Source organism: Falco punctatus, assembly GCF_963210335.1.
Source record: "Falco punctatus genome assembly, chromosome: 1".
In the NCBI taxonomy this organism is placed as follows: Eukaryota; Metazoa; Chordata; class Aves; order Falconiformes; family Falconidae; genus Falco; species Falco punctatus.
In genome coordinates, this window is record NC_137580.1 from 98,192,757 (window position 1) to 98,211,319 (window position 18,563).

General features: G+C 43.0%; 1 protein-coding gene across 1 annotated transcript in view; it reads left to right on the forward strand.

Moving 5' to 3' along the window:
• The window catches only part of TMEM132C (transmembrane protein 132C), a 222,386-nt gene extending 204,599 nt beyond the window's left edge, over window positions 1–17,787 (forward strand). Inside the window, exons 6-9 of the mRNA XM_080407547.1 lie at window positions 2,805–3,010; window positions 3,497–3,770; window positions 4,835–5,026; window positions 14,031–17,787. Of these exons, the coding sequence (XP_080263673.1) occupies window positions 2,805–3,010; window positions 3,497–3,770; window positions 4,835–5,026; window positions 14,031–15,227 (1,869 nt within the window). The 3' untranslated portion in view covers window positions 15,228–17,787. The remainder of the gene's footprint in view (window positions 1–2,804; window positions 3,011–3,496; window positions 3,771–4,834; window positions 5,027–14,030) is intronic.
• The last annotated feature ends 776 nt before the right edge of the window (window positions 17,788–18,563 follow it).

An 18,563-nucleotide genomic window follows, 5' to 3' on the forward strand; every position in this document is an offset into this window, starting at 1 on the left:
CCTGATGAGGAAAGGCTGAGGGAGCTGGGACAGTTTAGCCTGGAGAAGAGAAGACTGAGGGAGGATCTTACCGAGGTCTACAAATATCTTAAGGGCAGGTGCCAAGAGGACAGGGCCAGGCTCTTTTCAGTGATGCCCAGTGACAGGACAAGGGGCAATGGGCACAAACTGCAACACAAGAAGTTCAATCAGAATCTGAGGAAGAACTTCCTCACCTTCAGCATTACAGAGCACTGGCACAGGCTGCCCAGAGAGGCTGGGGGGGTCTCCATCTCTGGAGATGTTCGAAACCCACCTGGATGCAACTGTGCAACCTGCTCTGGAAGAACCTGCTTTGGCAGCAGGGGGACAGGGACGACAGACTAGATGGTCTCCAGAGCTCCCTTCCCACCCTGACCATTCCCTGAGTCTGTGAAATGTTCCATACATAGGGTCTTCTCCTCCAGGCACATTCACTACTTCCCATTTGGCTCTGGAAGTTGTTCTGTGCTACAAGCGCAGTGCAGCTCTCTGTGGCTGACCAGGGCTCTCTGGGTTGTGGTTTACACTAGTGGGGGAAAATGGACAGAAAGAATTGAATTTATTTTCCTGAGGTTACAGAGGAAGACAGAAATTAGAGTCTGTGTCAGCAAGGACTTCCTTGTACCCTGAACTTCCTTGAGGATGTTGTGCCATAGGTAACATTCATATGTGGTGTATTATTTAGATGTGAATTCCTTCTAACTTCATCCATCTAAGAATTAGGTGTCTGGTCTAAGATACCTCACAGGGTCTCCATCTCTGGTGGAGAGACAGATAGCTGCAGGGAGAGGGGCAGTGATACTGCCAAGCATGGAGAGAGGAGAGTCACCCACTGGCCATTCCTCTTCCCCTGCCACTGAGACAGCAGCAAGACGAGGGGCTGGCGTCAGACAGCAGCAGCTCACACACAGGAGCTGAATGCCCGCAGTACACCCCCAGTACATCCTGCTGGCTGCATACTGCTCCAGGCAGCAATGCCTCTGTGATCAGGACATCAAGGCTGTAACTCCTGGCAGGTAGCCCTTGCTCGCCCGTGCAGTTGAATTTTTTTTCATGATAAACATTTTCATGACGTTTTCTCTCCCAGGGCAAAGCTGATGCAATGGCACCGTAGAAAGAGCAGCCCATCTAGGAACAGGTTCTAAATTACTGCATGGTATTATATATTATATTATATTACATTATGCACCTCTGCTGCATAGTACTTTTACGTTAGATCAAATAGTGATTCTGAAACAATCTAGTGTGAGCTAAACCCCTGTCTGTATTGCCATTCAAGTTAATACTTGTAAACACAGGGCATGCCATTCCTGCGGATAAAATAAAGACATTTCTGCCTCCTTCAGACTGTTAAACCTGTTTTAGATGGTCTGAAGGAGAAGCCTAAACAGCCGGCTGGGTCAGGTATTGTAGCGTGTAGGGCTGTTTTCAGTCAACAGAGCCCAGTTACAGCACAACCCCCTTAGAGAATGACTCAAAGAAATGTTTGGTTTATGTTATCTGAAGTTTCCTTTTGCAATCTCACCACCGAATATTGTACTGGCATGTGAGCAGTGCCTAAAGCTGACAGGGGATACAAAGGGGATCTGTATGTCAAACTGGAAACAGTTTAGCTGCAGTATCTGTGGTCACAGAGGACATCCATCTGTTTGATTAACCTGGGAACATAAGCATTTCCAGCTGATAATCTTCATTTGAATAAAATGATATCAGGAATGGGAGTGGGAATAAAAGGGAGCAGATGATAATATAAATATATGTTCAGGTGGGGAGACACATTGCCACCACTAACGATACTCGTTACGGGTGATGAAATAGAATTCTGACGGGATGGGAGCAAGAGCAGGAATTGAGGAGATCTGCTGGATTTACTGTTAATTTCTGCAGACATACCAGCTCATTTAGCAGGGTAACAGCTCCCATTGCTAGCCACTTAATGTATGATTAATGTGCCACAGGATTTCCCCAGACATTTATGACACGTTTAGGAATAGATATGACAATGACTTTATCACATGGAGACACTTCATACTATCTGCATCCCTCTTAATGATTTATATATTCGAGAGTGATTTTATCACTAGTACTCAGTAACGTAATAAATGAGAAAACTCAATGGTCTGTAAATTACAACATTGATTAAAGAAGCGATTACTGATATAACTCTTACATGACTATGATAATGCTTGCTTATATTTCAGGACAGCATTTACATGTTAATGATAAATCTACTGCAGTGTTTAGAAATACTTTACAGCTTTAATCAAAATGTAAACATTTATAAACAGATAATGTTTATTGCAGAGGAAATGAGTACACTCTGTTACTCTTCAGTGGATGAAACCCACTCCAGAGCCAGCTTTGTCTTCACGTCTGATGAAGGTGCTCATCAGGGCAGAGCATTGATTTGCTGCTTGCCTCTATTTTGACTTGTTTTGGTTTGTTGGGTTCCTCTTGACCAAGCTGTGAAGGAGCCATGCTCGTTATAAATTCCACAGCACTGTGATGGGCTAGTGGCTCACTGCATAACAAATAGAAAATCAACCACCGGCTTCATAAATACTATCCAGTCTTTAGGCATCTCGAGCATAATTATGCCTCCTGAGCCAATGAAAGATTTTTGTGCTCAGCTGCTCCCATTGCAAAAGGCAATCATTAACATGCATCAAGAGAAGGGAGCCTTTTTTGTTGGTTTTTGGTTTTCAGATGCCAGCATTACACTTTGAGCTTGTTTTGTCGCAGTGATTACCTTTTCTTCTTTCTCTCTTTCTTTCTCCCCTTAGGTTTCTGACAGATGTGACTATGTTTTTGTCAATGGCAAAGAAATGAAAGGCAAGGTGAATGCGCTTGTGAACTTCACGTATCAGTATCTGAGCGCTCCTCTGCAAATCACAGTCTGGGTTCCACGCCTGCCTCTCCAGATCGACATTTCGGACACAGAACTGAGCCAAATAAAAGGCTGGCGAGTCCCAGTCGTTTCCAACAAAAGGTAGGTTTGAACTGTGAAATTTCTTGGGTGTTTTTGTAAAATTAACTCTTAGCAAAAACAGCTGCAGCACCTGCATCCAAAATGCAGCATCTTTCCCTGAGGAGCAGCAGTACTGGAATCCCCAGCTTTGCACGGGACAGGTGTAATAAAGCTTTTAAAGTTTGTGGGAGTTTTGCTTCTGTGTGTGTGTCTGTCCTGTGCAGCAGAGCACAGCGTGGTACTCCAGTAAGGTCCACTTATAGAAGAGTTACCTGCTTACATGAAATAGTGGTACAGGCCATTTGCACAGTCCTTTGTCATGCTAGGTAGCCATGAATCAACAACCATCTGTTGTTTTTTAATTTAAATTTATTTATATAAAATTATTTATTTATTTTAAAAGTTAAACTGTTAATTAAGGGAGTACTCTCCGTTAGCACTCTAATGTTAGTTTTCACTGATGTTCTTGAAAACATTTCTTTATGCTTCATTCTCTTTTGAAAAAAGACCCACCAGAGACAGTGATGATGAGGATGAAGATGAGCGGAAGGGAAGAGGATGCACTCTGCAGTATCAGCATGCCATGGTGCGAGTGCTCACACAATTTGTAGCTGAGGATTCCAGCCCCTGGGGTCAGCTGAGCTACCTGCTGGGCTCAGACTGGCAGTTCGACATTACAGACCTGGTGATGGATTTTATGAAACTGGAGGATCCTCACATTGCCAAGCTGCAGGACGGCAGGATTTTGATCGGACGGGAAGTAGGAATGACAGCGATGCAGGTACTGTGCTCTAGGCCACCACATTCTGCCATTCCCATAGAGAACCTGTGTGGGGGCATAAATCCAGTACAGTGCTCTGCCATCTTGGAACAGAGTAATTTCCCATTACATTCCTGTGACCTTCAGGAGTGTCACACACAGCGTTAACCCAGCGACAGTGGTCCAGGCTAGAGGTGATCTGAGGCATGTGGCATGGCCAGGAGCTGGAAACCACAGAGTCCTCAGACATGTCCAGGAGAGGCAGCGTTTCCATGCTCAGTGAGAAGCTGGAGCCCTTGCCCCACATGTTGCACGTTACCACCAGTCATCTGATGGGCACAATTTTGACTTTTTGAGACAGAGATCTTTAGATTGTGCCAAGTTTATTTTGATTTATTTAAATATTAATTTAGGAAAAAAACCTACACTCTGGTTAATAACCCTGAAAGTCATAAGTGGCCAATGCCATATCCTAGTTCTGCCCCAGCTGAATCCTTATGAAAGGCAATGTGTAAAGAGTGAATAAAGCTAATCTAGGCTGTAGGTATGAGATGAGGGAGGTGGAGAAGACAGTACATGCATGAACTAGCTATCCTTAGTTCCTTAAAGACAGGAGTATGGCCCTTAGTTTCATTAAAGGGAAGGCTATCCTCCTAGCTTGATGTTCCATCAAAAACACAAAAGAGAGAGAAATGAGAATTACCGAGCTAAGAAGTGAAGGACACATCCTAGACGTTGCTGACCTCCCTTTGAAATGGTTGGGAAGTAAGGCTGATGAGCTCATCCATACTGGGACACAGAATAACAGGGGAAGAAAGTTTTAAATCAACTCTTCTAGTAAATGATGCAAATAGCAGACGTAACACAGTATAGCACTCAGTATTGGATGCAACGTTCTCAGCCATAACCGATCTATTAAATGTTTTTCCAACCCTCCTAATGGAACCAGGCTGCCGTGTCAGTGTGCTCTGCCATTTCATTTCTATGCATAAGACTTTGGAGACAAGAAGGGATGATGACCTTAAGAAAGGTTATTTTAATTGATCAGCCTTTTTCTAAGTTGATTCTTTTGTGTTTCTCCAAAGGTTTTGTCTCCCCTGTCTGACTCCATCCTGGCAGAAAAGACAGTCACTGTGCTAGATGACAAAGTGACCATAACAGACCTTGGAGTCCAGCTGGTGGCTGGACTTTCGCTCTTTCTTCAGCCCAGTGCAGCAAGTAGTCGGGCTATTGTGGCTACAACTGTTGCCCAAGAGTTGCTTCATACTCCTAAGCAGGTAGTGTACACTTGCTGATGTTGCCTTTTGGGGTGGGGCAGTGTTTTACCAGTGTGAAGTACAGGTTCATATGTACACACACAGACACACATGGACACACAGACACACAGACACAGCTTCATATATAACTTCATAACAAGGTTAGAAGTTAGACGTTAAAGTACAGGTGTAGTACATGTCTGTGTCAATTGCTTTCCTCTAGAGGTACTCTGGAACTGTCTTCTCATTTCTTCCCTTCAAACATGGACTTAGTCTGCAGTAAAACCTCTGACTACATTGAAGTTCCTGATATTTACATTTTTAATACCCTTTCTTTAAATGGTTCAACATCTGTTATTTTTGCAACACAAGCAGTCTTTGGACAGTGATCCCTGTTTGCCAACCGAGCATGCCTTTTGTTTTGCATGCCCCAGAGCACAGAGCTCTGTGTGTAACAACAATTTAATATTTTGAAGATCTGTAAAATAGAGGCAGAACTTCGCCACATACTTGTCTTTTCCCTCCTGGACTCACAGCAGACTGTCAGGCTCCTCTATCCTTTCATTTTTTAGATGGGTTTTGGGGGGCTCATCATTCAGTTCAGATGCTGATCTTACTGAATTTAAGCCAGCGAATTCCCATCTCTGTAAAGGGAATCTTTCAAGCAACATGTTTCAGGTCACAACCCACATGGAAGAGGGGAGAACATCACCAGATCAAGGCAAATGGTTGCTCTAGAACAGATTAAAAAAAAAAAAAAGGGTCAGTAGCAGTGGAACAATCTGTGTTCATTGCTCTTGCAGACAGTTGATCTGAAGAGTGGGAGTGGGGACCATGCAATTAAGTCTGTCCACAGCTACTCTTCTCACAGAAACTGTATTTCATCTCACATAGATATAGAGAGATCTCAAGTCAAGTTTTATGGCCCATTTTCATGATTTTTGCTACCTAATTTTCTGGAACATAAAAATAGTTTAGATTGGTTTATAACTTAGTGATGGGAAAATGTCCGGATTAGAAGGACTTGTTGCCCATCTGTTCCATTTACTGTGTCCTGTAAACGTAAGAATCTTATGTAATTAACCCATTTATACCCTTCTCCAGGGCTTAGAAACCATGTCTGACGTTGTCTTTGGACAAAGACTGTAAAAGCAAAAGCTAAAGCACACCTAACCCAATTCTGATCTGTAGGACGGAGCACCATCTGCCCTGCAGCATCATTGGAAGAATTGTGGCTTCGATTGCAGATAAAAGGGTTTGTGAATCTGGAAAGTTTGCACAGATATATGGTCAACTTCTCAGATTTATAGACGTTTTGTCCTGAGTGTGTGATGATATTAACATCAGGTAATGGCAGAGTATGACAGGGCACTTCGGTAGTGCATGGCATAATATCTCGTATTGTATTATGGTGTGGCAGTATGATATGATGTGTCATTATCTATCACTACGATTGGCAAGTTTTGAAGTAATAAAAAAGAGTAAGAAAGTGTAAAGGTGGTTTGTTTTGAAATTATTTTTCCCAGCATCTGTGTTATGGAACAATTTTAGTGGAATCTTTTGTTTAAGCTGATTTTCTTCTGTGAGGCAATTTCAGTTTCCACAAAGCAGCACATTTCTGATACAGAAGTGACCGGGCATGTCAGGCTGTCGTTGTGAGCAATGCCCTCTGCTCCTGGTTCTGCTGGGCAGTGTGGGGGCTGCTGTCCCTGCTGTCCTCCTGGGCCTACAGAGAGCACTGCGGCATCTTGTGCACTTGAAGATACCAACTGTAAAGCAGGAGGCAAGAGAAAATCAAGCACCTTTTTCTCAGTAAAAGAAGTTTAAAATCTGTTCTTTCTTCTCCAGATGGAATCTGGAGAAAAGAAAAACAGGATCTAGACTCTATTAGAAGGCAGTGGGAAACCTTCTCTGCACCAGGATCTGGAATGCCCAAGGAAATGTAGTGGTCAGTAGTGGTCTTGAATTAGTCAGGGTTTCCACTCCCATGTCCGTGCCTTCTGTCCCGGCTTCCTGCACGCATAGAGCAGCATGTTCCTGTGGGATCCCGCTTCAGCCTCTGCCTCTTCTGCCAGCATCTCCAGCCTGGAGCCTGCCCATCCCCATTGCCTCTGCTTGTCTTCCCACCACCTCTTCTTCACCAGGAGCAGGAGAAGCATCCTGGCCGCTTCTCAACTGGAGCCTTTGCTGGGAGCATCACTCCTCACTTCGGGGAGTTCGTGAGGGTCAGTTCATGCTCAAGCACTGTGAGTGTTTGTGGGCCTGATCCTGGTCATGCCAGCTCCGTGTGGGTCCTGAACACAGTCCCTGGTTACTGAGGCACGTTGGCAGTTGGGGGGCTAGGCTAATTACACATGCTGTGCAATTCCCTCCCTACCTTACTGTAAGCCGCTCGTTTGTTCTCAGGCCTATATCTCACTCAGCCTATGGACAGGCCTTGCCCAAGGAAGGGCGGTTGAAAAGGGACCTAAGGGACTTGGCATTCATATCACCAAAAAATAAGATGGGAATAGATTTCACACTAGAAAATACATTGGAGAAAATAGTCTTGGCATGGGAGTGGCCTGTAGAGTGTCATGTCTTCCCCTTTCATTTGCAGCTTGAATGAAGGATGTAACATTTAAGTCACTTGCCCTTAGAAGAATTAATGCAAATGCAGGAGTGCTTGTGTCTAAATTTTGCAAGAAGTGACTCATCATTTTGAGTGTATCAGCTGAGATCCTTACTGAGCTGGAATTTCAGAAGGCAAGCGCTGAGGGTTTTCAGAAAATCAAGCCGTTTCGAAAGAGAGTTTTTTTCAAGAGGACAGTCCAGAACTAAGCATATACTTGAATGTTGCAAGGATGTAATTATTTGTGTCTTTTCCTCTCAAACAAGTTTATAAAAAGGCCGAAATAATTCATGCAAACGTATTGATGCAACTGGAAGACAAAATAAAAGTTAAGATAGCCAAAGATTTTATTTTTCTCAGGAACGCTTGTGTATGTCTCGGCATTGTTATATGGAAAAAACAGTCAGCGTGTTCTTAGTCAAGTGTTTTCCTTGGCTCTGCTTTAGCACCAAGCCAAGCTTCAACATCGACTAGCAAATGTCCTTGGGTAATTGGTGCTCTGGCAGGCATAGAATTGTCCCTCACAGATTAAGCAGTACATCTGTAGAGTACAATGGAAGAGATAAAGCTTTCTACAGATTGTGCTATTACAGATCCTTCAATATCATAGGAATGAATTTAGTATTTTTGCTGTGACTTTCTTTCAATGAATATAATGACTCCATTAGTTCCTGGATTGTAATGACCACACCACATCTGCAGAAGCAGCACAGAGCAGACAAGACACAAGTTCTGAGAAGCTGGCAGTTTCTCCAAATACTTAGCAGGCTAAAGAAGATAAGTGATGTTTTTTTATCTTAGATGCCTTAAGTTAAGTTGGGCAACTGATTACCTGAGGTGACATGGTGACCTTGAGTTATGCTGAGCCCATACTTCCTTTTTTTTTTTTTAGTCAATGGGGAGTACATTGACACTGAAAAAGGGATCAGTATTTTAGATTCCTAAAAATAAATGCAGGTTGACCAACATTTAAATATCAAAGTTAGAATGTCTTCTGAAAATTTGGAAACTATAGCGTTGAGCCGTCTATTTCTAGTGGCCACCTGCTCAGGCAGGAAAGCTGTTTCATTTGGCTGGCTGATGGTTGTTAAAATCAACAGGGCCATCTCAAAAGGCTTCTCCAAGATATAAATAAAAGAAAACCTACAATGTTTAAGTGTTTTCTGATCTGAGTGATCATCAAGGACTCTGAATTTCAGCTGGCTCTGCAGGGAAACTGACAGTCATATCATATCATAGCTTTTTCATCACTGTAGGGTGGTCTAGTGAACTGAAGTGGGAGAGTGAAGAAAGGAAGAAGAAAGCCTTTAATAAACAGCTGTGTTAATGTATCTCTCAGTGCTGCTGGAAAACTGCAGACATTTTCTTAGAGAAAAAGAGCAATATCAGCACTTTCTAAAGGCCAAGTTCTTCTCTTTCCCGTGTGTAGCTCCTGTGGACAGCATTGAGTAGACCCAGACCATCCGTAACCTCAGGGAGTGTCCTCCAAGGTACCCAGTCTCCCTCTGGTGGGAGCTGGGGGTGCTCAGCACCACCTGAACCAGGGGACAGACTAGAGGTACTTGTGCGTCCCTTGTGCATTGACATGATCCTGTCCTGTTTGAGCTTGTGCCCTTCCTGCAAACTAGTTCTGAGGGCTCACTGACGTCTCACAGTTAAGTAACAGGAAGTAGGAGTATTTTTATGATGTGGATTCATTGCTCCATTCTGGAAGTATAAATTACACCTAAATTGTGTTTATTTTTTCTTTAAACTGACAGAGTAATGTAAGGGCTCACGAGTATGACAAAGGAATTGAGCAGCATGGGAAAGGGAGAAAGGATGTATTGTTAGATAAAACTCTGAAGTCTTCCCTTGCAAATACAAGCGAATCCCCACTGGAAAGGAATGCCACATTAGCAGACTGGAAAAAAAGGAGAAAAGGAAATACACGGTAGGAGAATGCATGGTTTGAATTAAGATCTGAGTCTTGGCTGCCTTTTTATTTCCACATCATAACGATCAAGCCCACTTTTTACTACATAAGCCACAGGCTTAAAAGTAAATGCACATGTAATACTTTGATATTTCATGTGATAAAATTGCTAGGGAAACCCATTTCAGCATTCAAGTCCCCGGACAGAACAATCAGAGCTGGTCTAATAGAATCATAGAATTGTTTAGGTTGGAAAAGAAGCTGCTGAGAACAGTATTCCCTCGCCTTTGCTGGAGGGAGGGATGTATTTGTTTTCTGGAGCCATCCAGCCATCCATGTCTTTCCTTTGGTGTCCTGCCTCACCCCAGGACTACTGCAGCTGACCCCAGCAACTGAGGGCTTATTCAAAAATACTTTTATTTGTACTTAAGTGAATGAAGACCTTTAAAAGGCCTCTTTATTCTGAGTGTGGAATAAAATTAAATCTACTGATCAGTCCTCACTGTGTTCCTAAGCAGCAGAATTCTCTAAAATGCCAACAGTCCTGCACACTTTTCTCCCCTGTTCTTTGTTTGGAGAACACAGGATAGCATGCCCTGGTAGCAAGCTGACCCCAGCTTTTTTGAGGAAGTCTTGAAGGACACTTTGTGGTGCCACGGATGGGCTCAGTGGAATATCCCAGGATAAGCAGACTTTCAAATCCTGTATGATGCTTTAGAGGGCAAAATAATTATCATTGTGGCTCCCAGAATTTCACTCGTTGAGTCCCAGCGCAGAGGGACTCATCGGATCTCTGTACAATGGGCTTTCTACTGAGCTTCCAAACCAGCTCTGCTTCCAGCCAGTCAGGTTGCCATCTGGAGCATGAGCCTCCTTGTTTTATCTGGGTGGAACAGGCACGGCCAGCAAACAATAGTGTTTGTGGTGACTCCCATGGCAGGGTTTGTCGTGTTCCAGGTCAGGCAGTACAGAGTTCCTCGGGGACTCTTGGTTTCCATTAGTGCCATGTGCCTTCTGTACCCTGGTAATTTCTCCCTTGTTTTACCCACCTAAACATAACAAGTGGGTAACAAGGGAGATAAAACTACTTAACAAAAAGCAAAATGCAAGTTTACCCAAGAAGATTTATCAAGTGGCATCTTTGGACTGATAAGCAGCCATGTAATACAAGGCCAGAGAGGTGGTGGAACTGCAGCAGATCAAGAACTGGCCAGCTTGCTGAAGGTGCGCACGGAATGGAGGAGAACAACAAAGGCGCAAGGGAAAATGTAGGCAAAATGTGTCTTGATAAAGTTTTTTATGTGCTTAAGGAAAGCATTATATTTAATAATCAACAGTGGTTGTGGAGAACAGTTTCTTCATCTCGTCTGGCCTGGATTGTGCTGTCGTTAATGTGATGTAATGTACATTATCTGACTCGCTGCACATCATCGCAGTCACTGTACAAATCACCCTGCTCTCTGAGAGAGGTTGTGGTTCACGTGTTCTGGGAGTGCAGCTGAGTGTGTGTGTGTGCACGTGCATGTGCATATGTGACAGAGGGAGGAAAAGTGGAGGAAAAAAAGACTGGATGGCCAGGTAATCCCTCAAACTGTTTGTTTATGCTTGATAATTAATGAACACAAGGATTTGTCACCTCAGTGTTGAGGGCATCGGACTAGGGGCAGCAATTTTGCAGGTAAGAAGGCTCCAATCCATCTTCATCTGCTGATAGTAATTGGAGGACCTTGTCAGAGATTTGGAGGGGATTTATTGATGCAGTACATAAGATTTGCAGAAACAGCTCTTTGAAGGACATGGTAGTAAATCATTTCTTTTTTCTTTCTTTTTTTCTTTTCAGCTTTTCGGAATTTATAATCACTTGGGAAATTCACTTCCTTCCCCTGCCTTCAGCTTTCCTTTAATGATGTGAATGAGAGGAGATGATCTCTTGCCAAATAGAATATTTGGGCTGATCCAATAAACTTTGGCAGGATCTGAAATTCTGTCCCTCTCTCATTTGTTTTCTTTCCCTTTTAATTAATGTTGTCTGTAGTATAAGCATGACAATGTTGTGTTGTGTCTTGTCATGAAAAAATTGGTTCAGTGAAAAAGGGGTCTCTTGGAAATAAAAAATGTCAATGCTGGTTGAAAATAATGGCTAAACTATTGCACACCTTTGTTATCCCTAGTAAATCACATGTGCGCTTGCAAATTTCAGCTGATGCCATTTCTTTTTTTTCTCTATCTCTGCATCATAAAACCAGGAATGCAGAATAGTGCAGAAACAATGTAAAGAGTAAAAGTTGTTTTGAAGTTGCTTACATTTTTGTTGAGTTCTAGCCATTTGGTCTGAATTTTTCTGTGCTGGCTACCTCTGAACCTGAGAGGTGCCTGAGGGCCATTAAAGCGGAAAGGTGGCAGGGTAAGGAAACCAAACAGAGATGTGGATATTTTGAAGAAGAAAAGAAGAATATATGCCTCCTCGTATGTGTTCCTCTCCCGTGCCTGGACAGAGACGCCCGATCCCTCAGAGGTGCCGTTCTACCACCAGTAAAACCCAGTTGCGTAGTGAGGGCCACGGTGGGATCTGGGGCTCTGCCACGCTAGGCACGCTGTGTTTGGCTGTTGAGGAATGCTGGTTGCCTTTAGTAATGTCAATCCTTGTGCAGAGATGTGGAGCTGTGGAATTGCCCCCCGTAGCTGCAGGAGGCCCAGGCCTCCTCGTTCCCAGCCGTCACCATACGAACTGTGCCACGCTTGTTCTCTCATCCTGCTCCCAGAAGAGAGCACCACCGGCAGATGACAGCAAGCCTGTTGCGACAGAAGTTTGAAATTATGCTGGTGGTTTTTCCTTCTGTAGGTTGGTGAAAAGTAGGTGTATCTTGCACACCTCCCTGATGGTACATGAGGCTGTGCTCTTGTTTTAGGGGGAAGGAAGGCAACAGGGTGTTGAAATGCCAGAGGAGATTCGTCTTTTTCTCTCTGTACATACCCATTTAAAAAAAAAAAAAAATCCTTTACTTTCCCATGACTAGGTTTGCTTTACTGTAGGTTTCTATGATATAAATTTAATCCGTGCCCTGTGACTTTATGTTTCTGTCTGTTCAGCCATTTCAGGGTTGTTTCTCTGATGAAAGATCAGCTGTTTTAATTTCCTTAGCAGTTCACCCTTCCCCTCTTCTCTCCATTTCAGCTGTTTGAAGTGCATTTGTATCACCAAGAACTTTGCCTTCTTTCCTGTGGTGCCACAACTTATTTTTCTTCCTTCAGTCCCTGAAGAACTTGCTGATAGCACTTTGGAAATCAAATATTTAGTATAGTCCAACCTTCTGCACAGCTAAGTGCCCCTTACTGCTTACATTGAAAAGCTTTAAATTTAACTAGAAGGGTAGCAATTCCCTTTGTTTATAACCATAGCGTAACAAATTGTAGCCAATTGAGAACTATATTAGGTTGTAAATTTGTATTATGACTGCATGTTAACAGGGTGGCAATGCTTCTCCCCGATGGTGATTTTCAGCCCGGTTGTTCTGATGTACCCAAGTGTAAAGTTATTAGGGCCATCTGCGGTGTAAGTCTGGGAAGAAAAAAACTTCAGTTTTGTGTGAAGTTGCACTCCGGCAACCTGCCTGCATGTCTGCCAGCTAAACAGGCAAGGCATAGAGCAAATGGAAAAATAAAGAAATCTCCTGCAAAGCAAGCTACTGAGATGTGGAGGAGTAAATATCTCTATCATCTGGATGGGATTTCAAATGCCAAAGAGCTGACCTCTAGCTTTGTGTTTGCTTCTAATGATGACTTCTAACGGTGCTACCTGCAGAGAACAAAGACAGTCCAATTAAATCCAGGCCATCTGCATTTTATCACAGAGATCATACCAGCATCTCCGTCCTCCTCTCCTTGACACAGAAATGTGGTGAACTTTTTAATTATTTCAAGGATAAAGTGTGTTTTACTTAAAACAAACCCATCTCCAGCAAAATGGCAATTGTTCTATGAGTCTTTTTCTTTCAAGTGACTCTTCTGCTCCAGTCATTTCCAAGATATTTGGTAGCTCCTTATTCCTGCTAAGATGTTTATGCCTTGCTTAATTTGACAGCTCCCTGTGACACCTGTGCATTGGGAACATGAAGAAAATAAGTGTTCTGTCAAGTGCCTCTAGTAATTTTTTCTGGTTTGTCTCTTTCAGCTTTTGAATGAGAGAAATTACTTTCTTTATACATCATGTAAATTGTAGGTTGTTAATGGGTACTTTGGTGTTATGGACAACTCGTATCAAGTGTTTTGTATGTTCTTCTGCAGAACATTTGCAGGAAGGCTAACAGTGGAACCTTTAGTCAAAAATGTGAGCATTTTCCTGCCCCATCAGTTGAAACTTGGTTTGCCTTAAATGCAGTGCAGAGCCATTGGCTTCCGTCTCCTCCAGCTGCCGTTCAGAGCTGAGAGGTGGATGAGCTGCTGTGGGTTAAGCTGCTTTATTTAAGTCCCTGTCTTTAACCATGACCCTCTCTTTGCAGGAAGCTGTGGTAAGCACCTGGATCCAGTTCAGTGACAGCTCTGTTACTCCGCTGGACATTTATGACTCTAAGGACTTCTCCCTTTCTGCTGTGTCATTAGACGAAGCTGTTGTCTCGATCCACCAGAACGCTGCCTTAGAATGGCCGGTTGTGGCAGCAGAAGGTGAAGGTCAGGGCACGTTAATCAAGGTGGACATGATGATTTCTGAGGCCTGCCAGAAGTCCAAAAGGAAAAGTGTCCTGGCTGTGGGGAATGGCAACATCAAAGTCAAGTTTGGTCAGAATGATGCAGACTCTGATACAGGTGGAGATTATGATGCTGATGAGATTGAAAACCATGCTAGTGACCGGCGGCACAAAGTGTCGGACCAGGACCGGTATGGCCAGGATGGACGATATTATGGTAGCTCAGCAGAGCGAGAGGAAGGCGCCATCAGGAAAGTCAGCACCACAGCAAAATCCATAATAAAAAATAAAGTCATTAAAAACAATAGGCTGGATGGTGGCAAACTCTCAGACGACAGCCAGCTGCAGAACATTCCTATAGACTTCACCAACTTCCCTGCTCAAGTAGACCTACCAAAAGGCAATGCGGGCATGGAGGAAAATGACCTGGTGCAGACACCGAGGGGCCTTAGCGATCTGGAGATCGGGATGTATGCTCTGCTAGGGGTCTTCTGCCTGGCAATTCTAGTCTTCCTAATAAACTGTGCCACATTTGCACTGAAGTACCGTCACAAGCAGGTTCTGGTGGAAGGACAGGCTACCATGACCCATTCCCATGACTGGGTCTGGCTGGGAAACGAAGCGGAACTGCTGGAGAACACAGCAGATGCATCACCCCAGCAGGATGAGCACACAACTATTATTGACCGAGGCTCGGGCAGTGAGGAGAGCAACCAGCTCCTCAATGGCAGTGCTCAGAAGAACATTCAGAGCCAGGTTCATAGGTGTGCTGACTCAGGGGGCAAGCTGGGAAAGGAACAGAAAACTGAACCTTTACATTCGCCGACATCCAAACGGAAGCGGGTAAAATTCACCACGTTCACTACCATCCCACCCGACGACGGTTGTCCTACTGTCAACTCAATCCTAAGTAGCAATGATGATGACATTAAGTGGGTGTGCCAGGATATGGACCTGGGGGACTCCAAAGAGATACGAAACTACATGGAGAAGTTCAAAGAAAAAGTGTAACTCCTTGCTGGTTTTTTTGGGTTTAACCACACCTTGATGCCTTCAGTTCTACAGTATATATTGGGACAGAAGAAGGGGAGGGGAAGGAATCACCCAGAGAAATGATAAGGCAGTTTTTATAATCAGGGAAAGAAATTTGCCAAACTGTCCATGGTTTGTTTTTGGTTTTCACTTTGTTTTTCTGCTACTCATGGATTTAGGAATGGAATATAAATAGCAGAAAGGAGCAAGGAAATGGTATGACCAGTAATGATGAACTGGGCAAGATGAGGTTGTGAAAATTGTTTTATGGGTCATACAAATAATAATGATAGTAATATTTCAAAGTACCAAAAATATTTGTAAAAAGAAAAGATAGAATATAAAAGCATGAAAAGAATAAGCAAGAGACAAACAATAACTTGTCTGTATTTCTAAGGAAACATCACAATTACGGACATATGACCCACAAGGAGACTTTTTAGATTGTTACTCAAGCTGTTTCTTTTTATTCTTTCATTTGAAGTGAAGATGTGTCTTCGGCATTACATATGAAGGAGTAAGAAATTACCTGGGTTTTTCATTTTTACTTTTCTGTTTGTCTTGTAAGTTGAAATGGAATAGTTTTCCCTCTCATATTTTTCTTTTGAAAGCAGGAGAATTCTAAATTCACTAAGTTCACAGTGGACCAAGAATATTTTGTTTCTAAGTTGGCTATAAATAATCTCCTGTCATTTGAAGAATTCAGGGGATAAGTACTGACTAATAGTTTCCATGTGGTATCTCTTCAGAAAGCCCAAGCCTCCATTGTTTCACCCTAGCTAGAAATACGTTCTGTTTGGAAGAAGTATTCATTTTACTTTCAGGTTTGATTTGTTTATTTAGTTGTTTGTTTTAAATTTCCACAACCAAAGTTCCCATGTTTCACCAAGGGAAGAAGGTGCTGTTTTCTGTTAGCTTTTAGAAGTAACAGCTGATGGGAATGCCCCACTGGTGCATTCTGAATGTACCTGGAACCGAGAGCATCGCAGGCCAAATATGTACAGCCTGGATTTGGGGATTTTTTTGCCAAGTCCATGAATTCATACTTTCGTGCTGTGATTTTCTGTTTATTCTAATGTCACCAGCTCTCATCAAGTTCTGAAAGTGAGAAGAATGGACAGAAAGACTGATTGTCCCCAAAATTTTATTTCCTGCTACTGGGAAAGCTGGCCTCTGGACAGCCTGTTGGAAGGGAGGGAAATATTGCTGAAGCAAGATCAAGAAATATCTGGAGCTATTTTATGGATTTTTTTTTTGGCCATTGGACCAGCTAAGACTGAAAAATTTAGGCTAGATTGTGAAGCTGAGATTTTGAATAAACAAATACAAAACAAGTAATAAATCTGAAGCAAATAAAAAATACTGTCATAGATTTGTTGTGTAAACTGTCTTGACTCAGTGCCAGTTTACACGAGTGGAGGACATGGATCAAAATCTATACAATGAGGAAACCACTGTCATCCAAAACCTTTTGTAACTAAAAGGAAGACGGTATATCCAGCCCTTTGGAAATCAGTATTATGTCCTGACTGTTAGCCAGAAGCACTTGCATTGTCCTGTCTTTGCCATGTATTTCTTCTTCTTTTTTTTTTTTTTTTTATTACTAAACTCAGTAGTTTGGTTTTTTTTTACTTGGACAAAATCAATCCTGCCACCCAGTAACATAGATGGACGTTTTAACAAGATATGCCTAGTATGCATTGTAGACTGAAAGAATGTAATATTTATTTATACATGTTATACAAATTGTAATTAAAATGCTTTAAATGGCTTGACAAATTAACCTCTCTTTTCTGAGGGGAGGGGTCTCCTTCTGTCATTGCAGTGTTGCAGTACTGCGCCCACTGCCTAACAGCAGACACAAAATGTAAGCCACTTTCAGAAGAGAGAACAGAGATGTATGAAAGTTTTTCGCTGCTCTGACCCTTCTTTCGTGAAACGCTTCCCCTTCCCACCCAACACGTGGTGATGATGATGGATGGCAGAAGACAGCAGTCAGGCACAGTTCAGGGCAGTGTCACTATTCATCTTGTTCATCCTCATGCCCACCATCAGCATGAACAACTCCAGGACTCTTGCTTCTGATGTGTGCAACTTTCAAGCAGCCCAGTCATAATTAATTATGTTGCTTCTCTGATTGATACAGTAGGTTCAGATGGAAGCAAGTTTCACTGAATCACAACTGACATATACAAAGCACCCTGTGTCCCAAAGGACCCCAAGCTACTTTACAAGCTAAGCACAGTGATGCATCAGCCACACCTCGGGGATCCGTATATCTTCTTGGGAAAACGCAGGTGTCTCTGAGGTGAAAAAGGCATTTACAGCACGGAGCTGCAAAATACAACAGCAGAGGAACAAGAAAAATAGTATGGAACAAAAAGAATACACAGTGGTAGCAGAGAATGTAATTGTTCAAAGTGCATTCTGAAGAAGGCTGTTGATGTGCTGAACAGCCCCTCCTATAGCAGGTGTGAAATGGCTCGCTCAGGGGCAGTAGCGCAGCGCTGGCGGAGAGGAGGGGGGTGGTGACCAGCTCAGGGTTTCTGGTCTCTGCACCAGGACTTTGGGGTGGTGACCAGCTCAGGGTTTGTAGTCTCTGCACCCTGACTTTGCTCTTTGCTTCTGGCAGCTGAGACTTTACAGGATCAGAAGAGGAAAGGGTAGCTCCATCTAACACAAACCGTTGGCTACCGAGACAAAACCTTGTGAGGAGGATTCATCCTGCTCTGTATTTTCACGATGACGTGCATGTCTCTCTTGGTCTTGCTATCTCACTGTATTGTCTAAAAAAAGTATTCCGCAGTGAATGAAAATTATTCCTAATTCACCTCACCCCCAAAAGCTCGAGTGCTTTTTTCAAGAGAGAAAAACATGTCTTCATGAAATTAAAAGGGAGGGGAAATCAGAGTTTCCCATGAGAAACTATCTTGCAATTCCTTTTCAAAAACAGTGATGTACATTTTTGGTTGAAAGACACACTGCTGTATTAATGCAGCTCCGACTGGGTTCAGCATTCCCAAAGACGAGCAGAGCTCTTCTGTTATGAATAGGAAAATTACAGCTTATTCATTGTTTCAGTATTCACTGAAATAATCACTATTTTTTGCTTTGTTGACTGCACGTATAGTTCTGTAGATTCAGGCTTAGGCAGTTTGTCTGAAATAACTACCCGTTGGAAAAATTAATTGTAATGTACAGTGGGTGATTCTTGTGACATTGGCCAATACACCCAGGATGACTCCTTGAGAGCAAGATTTCGTTGACTGTTAGCCATGCGCCAGTTCTCAGTGACAGTATTTTGTCATTATATTT